The sequence below is a fragment of the Coregonus lavaretus genome (genome assembly GCF_964263955.1).
Source record: "Coregonus lavaretus genome assembly, contig: HAP1_SCAFFOLD_4697, whole genome shotgun sequence".
Taxonomy (NCBI): domain Eukaryota; kingdom Metazoa; phylum Chordata; class Actinopteri; order Salmoniformes; family Salmonidae; genus Coregonus; species Coregonus lavaretus.
The window spans coordinates 1-18055 of NW_028159064.1; the positions used below are offsets into that span (position 1 = coordinate 1).

General features: G+C 39.7%; 1 protein-coding gene across 1 annotated transcript; it reads right to left on the bottom strand.

The window, feature by feature from the left end:
- Positions 1-16836: 16836 nt before the first annotated feature.
- Positions 16837-17643, bottom strand: LOC311123298 (neurexophilin-1-like; the record flags this gene model as incomplete). Its single annotated transcript, XM_084197558.1, has 1 exon — positions 16837-17643. The coding sequence occupies one exon, from the start codon at positions 17641-17643 to the stop codon at positions 16837-16839; it is 807 nt and encodes a 268-aa protein (XP_084053684.1).
- Between the last annotated feature and the right edge of the window lie 412 nt (positions 17644-18055).

An 18055-nucleotide genomic window follows, 5' to 3' on the forward strand; every position in this document is an offset into this window, starting at 1 on the left:
CTACTGAAACTGAGGGGGCAGGTACCCACTCAATTTGATCCATTTATGAATAAAAATAAACAACATATATCTTATTGTATTCATTCAAATATAGAGAATGTTGCCTTGAGTCCCCCTCAAAAACATTAGATGAATGACGCTTCTGTATATCATTCTATTTTCATGGATGCCATAACAGGTTATTTACTTCACGCCAATGTGCATAAGAATGTGTATAGCTCATTCTCTCAACTGTGAAGTGACCTATGACCCTTTGAAATGAGCCAATCTAAAGCAGAGGTCAGGTCACTCTCAAGGTTGTTGTAGGCCCAGGTGTTGAACTCTGTTCAATTACATGTACAATACCTGAAAATGTCACCACAAATAGGCTTTAATGAATGACAACCAGATTTTAAGATTGAAACGATTAATAAATCTGTATACCCTGAGTATGCAAAACATTAACAACACCTTCTCTTTCCATGACATAGACTGACCAGGTGAATCTGGGTGAAAGCTATGATCCGTTCTTAATGTCACTTGTTAAATCCACTTCAATCAGTGTAGATGAAGGGGAGGAGACAGGTAAAAATATATATTTTTAAGCCTTGAGACAGTTGAGACATGGATTGTGTATATGTACCATTCAGAGGGTGAATGGGCAAGACAAAACATGTAAGCGCCTTTGAACAGGGTATGGTAGTAGGTGCCAGGCATACCGGTTTATGTCAAGAACTGCAACGTTGCTGGGTTTTTCACGCTCAACAGTTTCCTTGTGTAACAAGAATGTTATAACACCCAAAGGACATCAGCCAACTTGACACAACTGTAGAATGCATTGGAGTCAACACGGGCCAGCATCCCTGTGGAACGATTCGACACCTTGTAGAGTCCATGCCCCAACGAATCGAGGCTGTTCTGAGGCAAAAGGGAGGGGAGGGGGTGCAACATATATTAGGAAGTTGTTCTAATGTTTGGTAACACTCAATGTATTTATGACCAAGGATATTGTTCTGTGTCATGTCATTGGGCCTTGATTCAATCAGGACAGCGGAAGATCCACGTTATAAAGCGATTGACATTTAAAGGCAATTTCAGATTGAGCCGACATATGCAGCTTTTACCGTAAAATGTGGTCTCCACTAATGCAGAAACATTGCCTTTAAAAATTGAATAGTGGACAAAATGCATCAGATTGAATCTGGCCCTTGGTTCAGATACAACATTGTCATGATTATCATGCATCAATACATTCTAATGTCATATTGTTTAAGTTTTACTGATGTTATAGCCCTAGGCGTATAACTGAATACATTAATATACATAGATGATATGGCAATATACATCAGGGTAATATACATCATACATATTTATATAATATTAACTGTACGGTTTTAATTGTACCCACATTAACACGTCTACAGGGGCATCTGCCTGCATTCATAAATGATACATAAATATCCCTCTACTATATATATATATATATATATATATATATATATATATATAATCTACCATATAATTAACATTGTAGCATAACCCTCAGGCTATATTGACGTCCCACGCAAAGTGGCCCTCCTCCATTAACCCTGGTCAATAGAACCCAGAGAAATGGAGAGAGAGAGATGGAGAGAGAGAGAGAGGAGAGAGAGAGAGAGAGAGAGAGAGAGAGAGAGGGGGGGGGGGGGGGGGGGAGTGAGAGACCAGAGAGAGAGAGGAGAGAGGGGAGAGAGAGAGAGAGAGAGAGAGAGAGGGAGAGAGATAGAGAGAGAGAGAGAGAGAGAGAGAGGGAGGGAGAGAGAGAGAGAGAGAGAGAGAGAGAGGAGAGAGAGAGAGAGAGAGAGAGAGAGAGAGAGAGAGAGAGAGAAGAGAGAGAAAGAGAGAGAGATAGAGAAAGCGAGAGAGAGAGAGAGGGGAGAGAGAGAGGGGGGAGAGAGAGAGAGAGAGAGAGAGAGAGAGAGAGAGAGAGAGAGAGAGAAGAGAGAGAGAGAGAGAGAGAGAGAGAAAGAGAGAGAGAGAGGGGAGAGAGAGAGAGAGGGGAGAGAGAGAGAGAGAGGGGAGAGAGAGAGAGAGGAGGAGAGAGAGAGAGAGAGGGGAGAGAGAGAGAGAGAGAGAGAGCGAGGGAGAGAGAGAGAGAGAGAGAGAGAGAGAGCGAGACAAACGATCTAACACATTTTAATCTTCCTATACCGGATCCAGTGACACAGAATAATGACCTCAAGGCTTAACTCACTCAGATATTCCCATTTAGTTCAAATCCGAAATCAAATGTAAAATGTCTGAGAATTTTTTTATGTTTCGAGTTTCATCCCAGAGGCCAAAGTTGGATCAGAGGTTATCTGTGTTTGCAGCATTGTAGGCTAGTCGAGACTCGAGAGGTCGGGTTTTGTTTATAAAGGCGAGTTTCAGATAAAATTCCAAAAAGGTTGAAAGATGAGGAAGTCTATAGGGAGGACAGCTGGATGAGGCGAATAAGGGGTGTGTACTTACCCAGGTAATTAATTTATCTAAACAAGATTAAAATACTATAAGGTTTAATCAGACAACCTTCCTTCCAAAGCCCTGAGGCTGTGCACTCTCTTTCAGACACAATCAGTGTTCATTAACACATTTTCTATGGTGTTTTTGAAGTTGTAATAAGAATAACAAACAACAGTTAAGAAAGACTCACACTCTGGAAGTCAGGCACTCTGGCTCCCCCAGGGAAAATGTTATTATTAAGTGCCAGGGTAACCTTTATCTCTCTGTCACTTAGAGTTTAGTCATTTAGTTTTAATGGATTTTGGAGGAAGGATGGAAGGAAGGGAGGTGAGGTACTATATTATTTCTCACACAATCAAAATAAAGTAATTGTCGAAGTTCTACTTTTTTAAAAGAAATGTTATAAAGTTGCTGCTTAGATTATATGTAAACTACTATTTAGCATGAATTTTAATCACATTTAAAGTAAACAGATGTCTGAAATAAATTCGGACAACTTTGAAGAACCGACATACCGTTACAAACCATCCACTGTCTGGCATGTACGTTCTGTGCTCAAAATTACACCTACTAACCAGAACTTTGATTCTCGTTTCAATCTCCACATGAAAATGTCACGTAAAATCTATTTTTAATTTCTGCTCCAATGAGAAATGCATATGGCCTTCTACTCCCTTCCCTGCAGTACGGGGGAAATAACAGCGATGGAAATGGCAGTTGCCCCTGATGATGCTTTCAGATAAAAGGTTAGTTTCTCGCTCTACTGACAGGGGTCAAGGACTTCTCTTCCTGTTCTTCACTGTGCTCAAACCAAAGGAAATGTTACATCTGAATACCAAATATGAGAGGCTTGAATACCAAGTATAAGAGAACACAGAGATTTCAGGGCACAGACATCCGTGAAAACATCTCCAACTGATGATCTGTGAGTGCTTCCAAAGGTCAAAATGGATGATGACTCATTGGCGACCAATAGGAAGTGAGATGGAAAAAAAGTAATACACGTGTAGGTTTAACATAATGTGAGTGAGTTTTTGTCTTTTGTCAGTAATTGGCAAATTAGCTCTGGGGCAATTTTACCTGAACCGATAAATGTGCTCAACTAATGAACAAACTTACTCTATAGTCAAGTGTGAACTTTATTGTCTTATCTGTTCTGAGTGGAAATATCCTTAGGATGTTTCAGTCCTAGAAAAAAAGTGCTGCAGAACAAAAGTCTATGATGGAGGAAGTGTCCTGAAGTGCACCTTTTTCCATTTAAAATTCAGAGTGGCAATTTAGCTACCACCATTGTCCAATCCCAAACTTTCCAGGAAATGATGAGCAACAATTTGGAGGTGAGCCGTAATGGCGGCAGGTGGGGAACACAGTTGTGAAGATTCAGGAGTGATTAATGGAAACAAATTTTTCATGGCAATTAAAATGATTAAAGCCGGAGGGCCTTTCTGCTGTAACTCCGAATTGCTCCAGAAACAAGGCGATGCCACAAAGCTGAAGAACCAAAATTGCATTAGTAGTTGAGGAGAACTGTATTAAAATGCAAATGTACAGCTGTTAATAGTTCTTCAAAATCCAATAATCCCCCACAGTCAGTCATGTGTCAAAATGGTTAATGGAAAAATATCCCAGAGGCACGCAAGGTCCTTTTTCCATTCCGATTTTGATTAAAGGAAGAAATTCTGTTCAGGGAAAAGTGTTCAGGGCTGGATGGGACTGGTTCTGTGTCCCAAATAACACCGTATTCCCTATGTAGTGTACTACTTTTGATCAGGGACAATAGGGTTTTTGTCAAAAGTAGCGCACTATTTAGGGAATAGGGTGCCATTTGGGATACATCCTGGGACTGGATGTGGATGGGGATAGGATTGGCAGAGTGTGACTTAATGTGGGCAGGATCCCAAACTCATTGTTCAGACTTCCTGATTCCAGAGATACAGTGTCTTGCAAAAGTATTCATCCCCCTTGGCGTATTTCCTATTTTGTTGCATTACAACCTGTAATTTAAATGGAATGGACACACACACAAAATAGTCCAAATTGGTGAAGTGAAATGAAAAAAATAACTTGTTAAAAAAAATTCACAAAAAATTAATAACCCCTAAATAAGATCTGGTGCAACTAATTACCTTCAGAAGTCACATAATTAGTTAAATAAAGTCCACCTGTTTGCAATCTAAGTGTCACATGATCTGTCACATCATCTCAGTATATATACACCTGTTCTGAAAGGCCCCTGAGTGCAACACCACTAAGCAAGGGGTACCACCAAGCAAGTGGCACCATGAAGACCAAGGAGCTCTCCAAACAGGTCAGGGACAAAGTTGTGGAGAAGTACAGATCAGGGTTGGGTTCTAAAAAAATATCAGAAACTTTGAACATCCCACGGAGCACCATTAAATCCATTATTTAAAAAATGTAAAGAATATGGCACCACAACAAACCTGCCAAGAGAGGGCTGCCCACCAAAACTCACAGACCAGGCAAGGAGGGCATTAATCAGCGAGGCAACAAAGAGACCAAAGATAACCCTGAAGGAGCTGCAAAGCTCCACAGCGGAGCCGTACACTCCACAGAGCTGGGCTTTACCGAAGAGTGGCCAGAAAAAAGCTATTGCTTAAAGAAGAAAATAAGCAAACACGTTTGGTGTTCGCCAAAAGGCATGTGGGAGACTCCCCAAACATATGGAAGAAGGTACTCTGGTCAGATGAGACTAAAATTGAGCTTTTTGGCCATCAAGGAAAATGTCTGGCGCAAACCCAACACTTCTCATCACCCGAGAACACCATCCCCACATTGAAGCATGGTGGTGGCAGCATCATGCTGTGGGGATATTTTTCATCGACAGGGACTGGGAAACTGGTAAGATTTGAAGGAATGATGGATGGCGCTAAATACAGAGAAATTCTTGAGGGAAACCTGTTTCAGTCTTCCAGAGATTTGAGACTGGGACAGAGGTTCACCTTCCAGCAGGACAATGACCCTAAGCATACTGCTAAAGCAACACTAGAGTGGTTTAAGGGGAAACATTTAAATGTCTTGGAATGGCCTAGTCAAAGCCCAGACCTCAATCCAATTGAGAATATGTGGTATGACTTGAAGATTGCTGTACACCAGCGGACCCCATCCAACTTGAAGGAGCTGGAGCAGTTTTGCCTTGAAGAATGGGCAAAAATCCCAGTGGCTAGATGTGCCAAGCTTATAGAGACATACCCCAAGAGACTTGCAGCTGTAATCAAATGTAATTACAGGTTGTAAGGCAACAAAATAGGAAAAATGCCAAGGGGGGTGAATAATTTTGCAAGCCACTGTATGCCTTCTCATGGGAATAGTCTGTGTTGCTAACTAGGGGGAAGCCAATCCCATCTCTAAAGCTCTAAATCTGATCTGCAGGTATTAAAGACATTCATCACCCTGATGTGTTTAGCACCTAACCTGCATTGAGTAACGCTTAAATGAAATTCTTATGATACATCTGCCTGCCTGTGAATGAAGAGGAGGTTAGGGGGCAGCTTTGGCTGAAGGAGTGTCACGTAGAAATTAATGAATAGTCTACTTGGTTATTCTGTCCCTTCATTATGATTCTGCTTGGGGTTATAGAGAATGAAGTGTTCTCCCTCACCAGAGGGAGAAATGCTGTTTTCACTCCAACTAGACAGCATGGGCCATGGGGAGACATGTTGTTGTTGTACATTGAAGCAAATTGATTAAGGACATTACGATTTGTTATGAAATACCAGATAACACAGGGACTGATGTCGTAGAAACATTTGACTAAGAAATAATCAACTCAAACAAAATATCTCTATAGACACGGAAGCCTGTGAATTCAAGAATTTAGACTCTTTATTGCATAACAAAAAGCCTGAGTTTTTTCTCCATGGATAAACTGTCTCTCTCTGACTTAGAGATCTCTTTTATACACACAAATAAACAAACATGCGCACATTCCTAACTTATTTTAGTTCTGCACCGTCCTTCTTTTTCAACATCCAGCTGTCACATAATGTCCACTCCAAAAGGTCATGAATGCTTTTTCTATATGAAGCCTTTTCATTCTATCATTCTATTGGCTGCGTAACGCAGGCCCCCTTCTTAAAACAGAACTAATGCAATGCACACTGTTGAACGCCTCTGTGAAAGAACACATGCATTCATTTAAAACATAGCATACACTTAATGTCTACATTTCTTATTTAAACATGTTTCTTAATTATACAATATCAAACATGTTTATTACATTTTACCTTTGGCATCTCCCCACATGTCATAATGATACATAAAATAATCCTACATATCCCCCCTATGGGACATTCCAATATTGTCCCAAATAATACAAAGATTAATTACCAAATATATGTAAGCATATGCAGTTACTTATTCTTAGCCTTGCCACATTTGGTTTCACTTCACACACACATATTCAACCCAATATATCTTCCTCATTACTTGACCCATCCTGATGAGGACCCAGAGCCCAGTCAGGTATAGGATACAAGTCAGGAAGGTTCTCCTCTAAATTAACCTCCACATTTTCCTGTTGGGCTTTGTAACCATGACAGACCCATCCACCCCCAGGGACAACTCCATACAGACATTCAGGATTCCCAATTGGACAGTCCATTGGTCCTCCTTTAACATTACAAGATTTCCCAAATTTATTAACATACTGTCCTGGAACTCCCTGAACTGGGTGTATTTCTTTGGCTGAAATAGTAACATTTGTCTGTACAGTCATTTGTTTTACTGTGGTTTGAATCAAAAGTGATTTTAACAAAGGTAGTATACAACAAAACACTACTCCCATTACTACAAGTGATATTCCTATCATTATTCCCATCTTTGTAAACATTGCACCCCATTTTCTCAAAGTTAATTCCATCCAGTCCCAAACATGAACATCATACCCAGCATTCTCCTTAACCTCTTTTCGTAGTCCCTTGAGTTTAGTCATTGCTTCCGTGAAAGAACCATCCGGGGCAGTATTATTGGGGATAAAAGTACAACATTCATCTCCAAACATAACACAAACTCCACCTTGGCACATATCGATACTGGCCGAATGTACATTTATATTATAATAATTCTAGCATTAACTTCCTCATACCAAGAATTACATCAGATCAGTACCCTAATGCATTGTCCCAATTACTATAAATTTAGTAGTGTATAATACCTCCTTAATCAACAAACACTCCCTTCCTCTACCGGCACTCAATCTCCTGGCGTCTTCATTATGTCCTTCATAGTTCTTCATAGTTCATATTCCAATGTCACACCTGAACCACCACACCTCCACCATCATCCTGTTTTGTCCATGTGCAAACCAGTATACCCAAATTAGGAAGAATGTTGCATTTGCATAGACATCTTTCCTCACATTCTTGAAAGAAAAAGCACAAAAGAGAAAGCATTTGATTGCTTTGATTTGATGTTGAATTCAGGTCAGAGGTGGGTCAGACAGGAACATCTTCAACGCCTTTGTTGTTCCTCTTCAGCCGAGTAGAGGATTTTTGGTTTTTATTGAGGTTTACACCGTTCTGAGCCAATTGATCTCTGCAATGCATTACGACACCATCCGCTGTAACCTCAGGAAAGGACAGATCATAACAGTTCAGTTGAGTTAATTTCCAATCCAAAACATCCCTATTAACATTGTCTACATGACAAATCATTATGTTTCACATTCTCCCTTGAATTCTTCCAAATTATATAACCCAATTGTTTTATTGTAACATTCCTATATTTTTGCTCATAACAATTGCTTACACTTCTCTCTTCTAATAACACTTTCCCCTGGAAATCTAACACCAAATACTACATCAAATTGTTTATCTAAGTATTGGACTGTTTTCCTTATGTCTATGATTCACCTGTCTCTTTCTTTCATTACCCTAAGGTCACACTACCCCATGTGACTTCCCCATACTCTTTGTGCTGGTTTCTCACACACCAATACTATTTAACCCTTGTATTTAAATAGTGATCCCTTCCTGTATTTTTAGTTATGGTTCCTGCCTGTGCAAGAATCTACATTCTACTCCTGCCTATATCCCTTCTATGTCTTGTTCTTCTGCTCTTTATTTTATTATCAGTACTCCATTCCCCTTATTCTCAGGTAACTAGTCTAGTACATATTAATCAATGATAAGGATATCTGGTGCGTCTTGGAGGTCTGGGATCTCTCAATCATCAGTTCCCTCACTCTGGTACAATGGTTAAGATGATACCCAATACTCCCCTCTATCAGTACCATCGTTGGTATAACCTGGACAACGATATGTAGGTCACTTCTGTTGTTAACCTTCCCCCGTCACTAGGGTCTCCGGATCAGCCAAAGTCCCTCTCAATCTATAGACATCGGTCTGTGAAAAGTGTCCTTCTTTCAGCCTTTCCATAGGGAAGCTCAGAGTTACTGCTGCAAAGACACAAGCACAGACACACACAAAAGACAACAATGCTACCCAATGGCTGAGGTTGGAACACTCCTATAGTGGGGAACATGGATCTTAGTATCTGTCTCCACCACTTTTACCATCATTAAGGTAGCCTACAACCCTGGTGCAGGCCCCTCCACATAGGGTCTTTCCAGCTCTTTCTTCTGTAGTCTTTTGCCATCACATAGTCTCCAGGGCACAGAAAATACTCAGATTATCCTACTCAGTTGGGCAGAGTTATCTTCACTCATGAAAATAAAATCTTAAGAACATTGTTATGTTAGGTGAGACACAGTATGCTACTCCTGTCCTCTCATCCGTCAAGAGAAGCCTTGAGATTATGAAGCACACCTGCTTCCAGCTTGTTGTCATCCACTTATTTCATAGACAGACCACCTCTACACCATGCCTCCTATTACAAAAACAAAAATGATTTAACCTAACCCATAACACATTATTACTACTGCTCACATCCTTAATACTCCTTGCATACTTCCCCCCTTGGACACATACATCACATCGTGATTCATGTGTACAAAAAACAAAACAAAACAATGTTGCCTATCAAACCTAACATAATAACTAACCTTAAAATGACAACCCTTGAGCATATCTTTACTTAACTGTATTCTATAACACTATTCAAGGAATACTTCTCCTTCAGGACTAACTCTCTCACTTCATCCTTGTCCTGTTTAGACTAATTTATATATAGGATTTTTCCAATTTGTAAACTTCTTCACAATTATCCTTATTTTATCTAACCCCTTAATTCAGCATGCCTCTAGAATTCATAGTGCGGGTGATCAGGTCACACTATGAAGCCAGGACAGATTTCAGAGGTCATTGAAATCATTCAATGAATTGTTTCATCCTATAGTCTACTACTTCTAACAACCATCAAAACCTTTCATAGATGTTGTAATTCCTTAGTACAGCTCTTTTCAAAATAAATCATACATATTTACTTATCCCTCAGTAAATAACCCAAATTACATGTGTATGCCCCTTTAAGATATTTCACTTCCATCCTGTCAAAAAAACCCAAATAGAAATAAAAATCCTATACAACTAACTTTTCATACTAAGTAGTTTGTTTGTGGTTATTTGAACACCATACAGTAAAACAATAAACAAACAAAAATGGCCAGGCCTTATTTATTTTTGTAGCTCCCTATGACAACCTAAAAATAAAACTACTTAATTTTACTATCTAGTTCCACCCTAGCCTACAGACTTTTTAAACCTCCCACTAAAGAAATCCCCATGTTCCTGGAAGAGAAAGTATACATGTCGTTAACATATAATCAACAATCCAAAGATAGTAATTACACACAAAACATCATACATATCCCCAGTCCTATCTCATCAACAATCATTAACCCCAGCATCCATTTAAAATTGTTTGATACGTCGCCCTACTTTACCCCTAACCTAATAATATAGGAGACTCCCATCAATCCTTAAAAGAAAACTCCCACTTAGAAGACACTAGATAATAACCCATTTTATTAAGTTAACTACACCTTCCACCATTGTCATTTGTTTAATCTAACAAAACCTTATTCAATGACTACCACGTACTCTCCTCTCCATACCCATTATCATTTTAGCAGATGCTCTTTTTCCAAACAACACTCCATTCATGAGCTCATACCTTTCTATACTTATACTAGCCCCCCTTGGGAATCGAACACCCAACCCTGGCGTTGCAAGCACCGTGCTCTACCAACTGAGCTACAGCGGACCACAGATGAGCATATAGTGCCTTTTTCTGATAATGTTATAATTGTAGCCTATTGCATTACTTTAGTTTAAAATATAAGTTTGTTTATTCAACAAATCCAGAACCCACTATAAATTGATGCTATTCCCTCAGCAAAAAAGCCAACGCTCCTTGCATCCCCTAGTTCACGTAATAAAAATACATTATCATTCTAAAATTCACCAAATATTCGCATACATTACTGATGTCACGCAAACCATAGAATAAAGTAATAACAATTAGAATTTTGTCAAATAAATTTTTTCCATCCAGCTATTCAAACTTTCTTTAAATAACTATTTCAGCTCGATACAGTCAAACAAGTATGACTCTCTTTTAACCGGAAACTAATTCATGGCATTAGTAAAGTCTATTCACATCCCAACAATAACTAATAATATATGTATATTCATATATTAAACTACCTTACTTTCATTCCAGTCTACCTAAACAATTCAAATTATGGCCAAATCTCTTATCCAAATTGCCAGTCCGCTATTCAAATGTAACTGTCCTTTCTGATTTAGACTATAGACACTCCTCCTTTCCCGTTGAATAAGTGAGTCCTTCAGTCTGAAAAGACGCAGGCTACTAGATCTTCCAATCTTATCCTGACTGTTCCTTCAATCTAAACACCCCACAACTATAGCTAAACTATACTTAGAAACCCTAGACTCTGTTCAGCGATGCAGAATCTATGCTTTATCGAAATGACAAGTTAATCCTCTGTTATTCCAATGATAATGGTCAGTAATTTTAGTATCTAACACATACCACACTTTATCAGAAAATAGCTTTGAAGGACACAGATCTCACACGCTCAACGTACTCAACTTAGCAGTCAACAAGTCAAACCCCACATTCATTGATTTGGAAACAGATCTAACAACCTAACCAAATGAATTATATATATGCTTCTGAAATAATAGATAGTTTATTATATTGCTTAATTCTACCACATGTCCTATGTACTCTCTCCCATTTCCACGTCTGTCTACGTGTTTGAGCAAGTCAACACCTATAATTTTATCCAATCCCTCATATTTACCATACCCACATAAAATTCATTATACTCCAATTTATTCATATCTACCAAACCCTTCATGTTTCTAATTATTCTTTATTGCCACAATCTGTTAATCACCATCTAGTCTCAGCAGAACAAACAACAAATTACTCAAATCCTTTCCCTTAGTCATAGAATCCTCCTAGAATCATATAGGCTGGTCACTATTCCCCGATCTTACAAAATTCTATGACAGGCATTGTTGTACGAAACTCCAAGATATCATATACAAGAAAAGCTTATTATTTCAATGTATATATAATTATCAAACACACCTCTATATCTCATCATTCAAACTTCAGAGTGTGACCAATTTACATCATTATACCACTCTTATTCCATATTTATGTTGTTCTTAAACGCCCTTAATTACTTTGTATAACCTACAGGAATATTTTATTCTATCAAAAGGCCCAAATTTGAAGTGTTAACCCTATTCTAGTTATTATTTTACGTAGTCAATTTATCATAATACTGCATTACCTCTAAAGTTTCTAAATATAATGTCAGACACATACCCTAACAGATTTATCAAATTACAATGCATAGACGTCGTATGACCACACCAATAAATGTGACCTGTTCCTCCAACAGGATTTATTCTACCCCTCCTGGTAACGTGAATTTTCTACACTCAGTTGGTCAATGAATATCCACGCACCATTTATTCTTCTCTTTCCTAATGTGAGATTGGGCACACCCTTTGTCCATCAGACAGAAGCTTCAAACAACCTCAAATAGATTTCCTTTCCTTACAGAAAGGCTATTTACTTGCAGGATTTCATATTATTCTCACTCACACAGATGAGTAGCCACTTGTGCCCAAATGAATCAGACAGTTGAATGACTCACAGCCACCAAGGTAAACCACTCATGAGCAGATGAGCAGACCTAGTCTTGGTTTACACTTTATCAAAAAGTTTGAGCCCCTGTGATTATTTAACCCGTTCACCTACTCAAGATGACCCAACTTTTTTACCTGTCCCACCCTACCTAATTTTGGCATCACCACACACAGGATGATGACCTGCCCGTTCAGTCCTCTGGAATTTTAGCTTTCCAAAGCGTTTATCCACAGGATTTATATTTATTAGCCGCCTAGGTCTTAAGCTTTCTCAAGACCTAATTTTGGCATCACCACACACAGGATGATGACCTGCCCGTTCAGTCCTCTGGAATTTTAGCTTTCCAAAGCGTCTATTCACAGGATTTATATTTATTAGCCCCCTAGGTCTCAAGCTTTCTCAAGACCTAAGTTTGGCATCACCACACACAGGATGATGACCTGCCCGTTCAGTCCTCTGGAATTTTAGCTTTCCAAAGCGTTTATCCGCAGGATTTATGCCTTCCTAAGCAGCCTATAAACGATATACTTTTGCTACACGTTCATAGCGGTATTCGAAGGACTTAACATGTTATTCCTGATCACTCAACCAGCTGGACAGCCGCCCGTGTCGAAATGACCCGGACAGAGCAATCAGCAAGATGAATCAGCTGAATCAACTGAATCAAATGAATCAAATCAATTGAACAGACGGTTCTGACAAACAACAGCGACATGTATTCTTAAATTCAAAAGCTCCTAGTGTCTAACTTTCTGGTTCTTAAATTTGGAGAGACCTACTTGGTATTTCTTTAGATGTTGCCGAGCCCCGGATCGGACCACACAAACGTTTATACTATATTAGTAAGAACTTGGCTTACCTTTTAAAAGCGGCCGCTTTTGTTTGTATGGTCCGTCCAAGCCGTTTCACAACCGCAGATGCACACCGTCTCTGATCCCTATCAGGTCCCATCTGGGGTGCCAAATATGTCGTAGAAACATTTGACTAAGAAATAATCAACTCAAACAAAATATCTCTATAGACACGGAAGCCTGTGAATTCAAGAATTTAGACTCTTTATTGCATAACAAAAAGCCTGAGTTTTTTCTCCATGGATAAACTGTCTCTCTCTGACTTAGAGATCTCTTTTATACACACAAATAAACAAACATGCGCACATTCCTAACTTATTTTAGTTCTGCACCGTCCTTCTTTTTCAACATCCAGCTGTCACATAATGTCCACTCCAAAAGGTCATGAATGCTTTTTCTATATGAAGCCTTTTCATTCTATCATTCTATTGGCTGCGTAACGCAGGCCCCCTTCTTAAAACAGAACTAATGCAATGCACACTGTTGAACGCCTCTGTGAAAGAACACATGCATTCATTTAAAACATAGCATACACTTAATGTCTACATTTCTTATTTAAACATGTTTCTTAATTATACAATATCAAACATGTTTATTACATTTTACCTTTGGCATCTCCCCACATGTCATAATGATACATAAAATAATCCTACACTGACTACAAGCCCAGTGTTGGTCAGTGAATAGTGTAACTTACTGGTAACTCATTTTGCAAGAACTACTGACATTTGGGTATGTGTATGACCAACCGCCCATCCCTGATCATCAAATTGTGTCTTGTTTTGTGTCTGTCACTGAATAGATATAATGGCCACGTTAATATTGTCTCGATTGGTCTGGTCGGAAAAATCCAATCAGAAACTTATCTGAACTGAGATAAGTATTCAAACTGCTTTGGGTAATTAGCCTACATGACTTGGCCGGTAAAGATATTGGCTGTATACATACATATGTAGACATACTATTCCTTGTTGAGCAATTTGTCTGTAATACAGTATGTTTGAGTGTATACGTTCAGAACATATGCCTGTATCACACATTAGAGTGAATCCCTGTAGACTTGTTAAAAGTGAAGTATTCAGGGCTAAACTTTAGAAGGCCTACTCCTTAATGAGGCCGGCTGTAAAAGCACCCCGCAGACAGTCGATGAACACACAAACCTGACACACACTTTAATTACTAATAAATTGTGAGCCAGATAAACGCAGCGAGGAGCGGATTTCTCTCCCAGAGGGTTCTAATCGCTGTAAAGCCAAGTGCTGATCCTAACTGCCGACTACGAGGCTTCCATGGCAGGTGCCACTGCACTGAGGAGTCCCACAACAGACGCTGCTATCTGCTATTGACTCCAAACAGCACTTACTCTCAATTTCCTCCATCTCTCTTCTACGGACTGGAACACAACTTGCATGCACATGTCCATGCACAACTTCTCTCTGTAGACTATAAGGAAAACATGGTATGGTTGGTATGAGATCAGAGGGATTCTGGGAAGTATTGATGATCAAACTCAGGAAGTATAGAGCTTACTGTATATGTTTTGATTGGTCTTGGAGTGAATTTGGATGAATGGTGTGATCAGTTTTGCTTTGATGAAGTTGGAAGAAGTTTGATTTCTGTCTTTATCAGGAACATCAAGGCCCAAGTCTAAGAAGTTCAGGAATCTAAAGGCTCAATAAGGTATGGTAGGTCCCCCCCAAAAAAAGAAGCAAAATGTATATTTTATTGAAATGTAACAGATTATGTGACATTATGATGCGCTAAGAAAAGCATGGAGCTCAGCTTGATCTGTATCTTTGGAGAGAGATGTGTGAAACCTAATGTACAATATTGGGATACTCTTGATAGCCCTGATGAAATTGATTAAATGTATACTGTGCACTATTAGGTACAACGTGTTGGGAGACTCATGATGCAAATTATGTTGAGAATATGTACTGTACATGCTTAAATGTCTGGCAATTCAGGTCCGTAACATTTATTGACTTTCAAATCCTACCATTATAATAATCAGTGAGACATGCATATAAAGAACTCAAACGCAATAACATTAAACTGATAAAACTTACAGTATTTTTTATTCATATGTACACCTCCATCCCCACCTTCCCCCAGAAATAAAAGTTTAAGTCATACATTTGATGAATACTTATAATATATTTTGACAGTTCTACAGCATATGTACATGGTTGCTGTTTTCATGGATTCACGAGAGAGAGAGAGAGAGAGAGAGAGAGAGAGAGAGAGAGAGAGAGAGAGAGAGAGAGAGAGAGAGAGAGAGAGAGAGAGAGAGAGAGAGAGAGAGAGAGATTGTGGGAAGTGGGAGACAGCTTTATGGGTGCATATACAGACACAGCTCAATTCGGGATAAACTATGTACAATACAAACCATTCATACAAATTAGGCTCTCTAAGATATAGAATTCATTACATTACATTTTTTATTAAGTCAATGACAAAAAGCAAAGCCCCCCAATCAATCACAATTGAATATAAACAATAAACCTAATAAGGCTGTGATTTTCTAATAAGAATCTGAGCCAGGACTTATACAGGGACAAGCTGAAGATTGAACAGCATCATTCCTGAACATGTAAAATGCGTTTTTTTTCTTTTTATAAAACGTGCCTGCGGGAGAAGCCTACTCAACGCTAGGTAAGTCCGCCAGGCTGGTAAGACCACCTCCACCTGATACTTGGATTGCACACCGACACTCTCCTCTTCTTCAGCTCTCTCGACTGTGGGGTCGAAGGGTTTGGAAATGTGTGGGGATTTTGAAGGCCTTCAAGGATAGGAGGCTGGACTGTTATTTCTGACAGAGCGGAATTGAACTGCTATGAATGAATAGTATTGCAGGTGCGAACAAAACATAGGATCCTGTACATTGCCATCCAATTGATAGCTCACAGAACTGAACTTTCACACAGAAAGTATGGTGGTCCTAAGGAGCAAAGTAAGTAAGAAATACTAAAAGGAGAAAATTTAAGCGCCTAGAATCAAACTGGACCAAGCAAATTAACATAACATATCGATAACATTAACAAGTTGTTACAAACTAATAAGACTTACATGAAATGCTGATTTTACTTAGTTACAAATGGAACTATCAACCCCAAATATGTACACATGATGCATCTATGAAATCACTGATGGAAAAAAGGTATGAAACCTATAAAACAAATGAATTATAATCGATATTATTTGTTTAGTCATAGTATAATGTATCACTGCCCCATAAATCTTTACTTTCTGTATTGTCTTAATTTTATAAATAGATAATCAATTCATTTTACACATTCTTTTATTTTCAGAACAGTACAGCTAACATATATTTCTCTGGGTGGGGAAAAAGAAGAAGAAGGCCCACTCTGTAACTCTCTGGTCCTTCACATTGGGGTTGTTGTTGTAGGCGTGTTCAGCCAGAAGGGAAGTAGGGAGTGTCACTGTGGTAGTTGTAGTCCGGACAGACTTTCTGCACCAGCTTGTAGTCAGTGCTGTAGAAGGAGATGTAGATGCAGATTACTTTAAAAGGCTTGGAGCAGAGCCAGGAGACGTGGCTCTGAGTCTGCTCCTGGTAACACGTCTTGGACGGGTCGAAGTTACACAGCGTGTTCCTGGCGCCCTTCTCCACCTTCTCGTACTCTATGCGGCAGTTGAAGGACTTGGAGTCCTTGGCGTCAATCACGGACTGCTGGGCCGCCACGTCGAACTCCACGATCTTGGTTGGCGGGACGAGACTCACAGACACGTTGCCCTGGCCTGTGGAGTTGTGTCTGAAGTAAACGCTGAAGGTTCCGTTGCCGTGGTCCACGATCTTCCCTGTGATGAGGAGGTTAAGCTTGACCGTCTTAATGTTGGAGTGGAAGTCTCCCCAGCCGAACATCTTCTTGAACTTGCCCGTCTTGACCATAGGCCGCCGCTTGGCTCTCGGTCTAGAATCCTGGAGGTCGGTGGAGTTCCTCAGCCAGTCCCAGAGGTCCTGCTCGGAGTAGGGCTCCGGGGTGTCGTAGCGCAGGTCCAGGGCCGTGGTGTTCTCTTTTCCATGGAGAGTCTGTGACAGCAACCTGCTGATTGACAGGTCCTTGCCGCTTTCTGTCCATATGTGTTTTAACGTCGACTTGGGGCTTCCCGACTTTAGGAGGTCCGCCTTGGAAGCATGAACACTTGTCACCTGAAACAGAGAGAAGAGGAGATATGTTTCACTAACTGGTTTGTCATACATTTAGAGGCTGTTACAGGAGACACGGTAGTACTTGAGACAATCAAACAGGCAAAGAGACACTTCAGCAGATATTAAAATCAGATTCAGGAAAAATAGACTTCACATTCAGGTACTGCACATAGCTTTCTACAAAACAGACAGATCAAAATGGATTCTGAAGTGGGGAGAGGACAGGAGAGATACCGGTAATACATCTTTCAGCAAGCTTCAATTTCGAAACGTGTTAGCAGACGGCCCCCATTTAGGAAATAGAACGTGTGAGAGACAGAACACAGCGATCAAATTATATTAGCCATTGTTGCCATCTCTCTCTCTCTCTCTCTCTCTCTCTCTCTCTCTCTCTCTCTCTCTCTTTCTCAGATAGTAGAAGGGATTTCCACTTTGCTCCCCCAGATAGATAAATGCAGTGGCT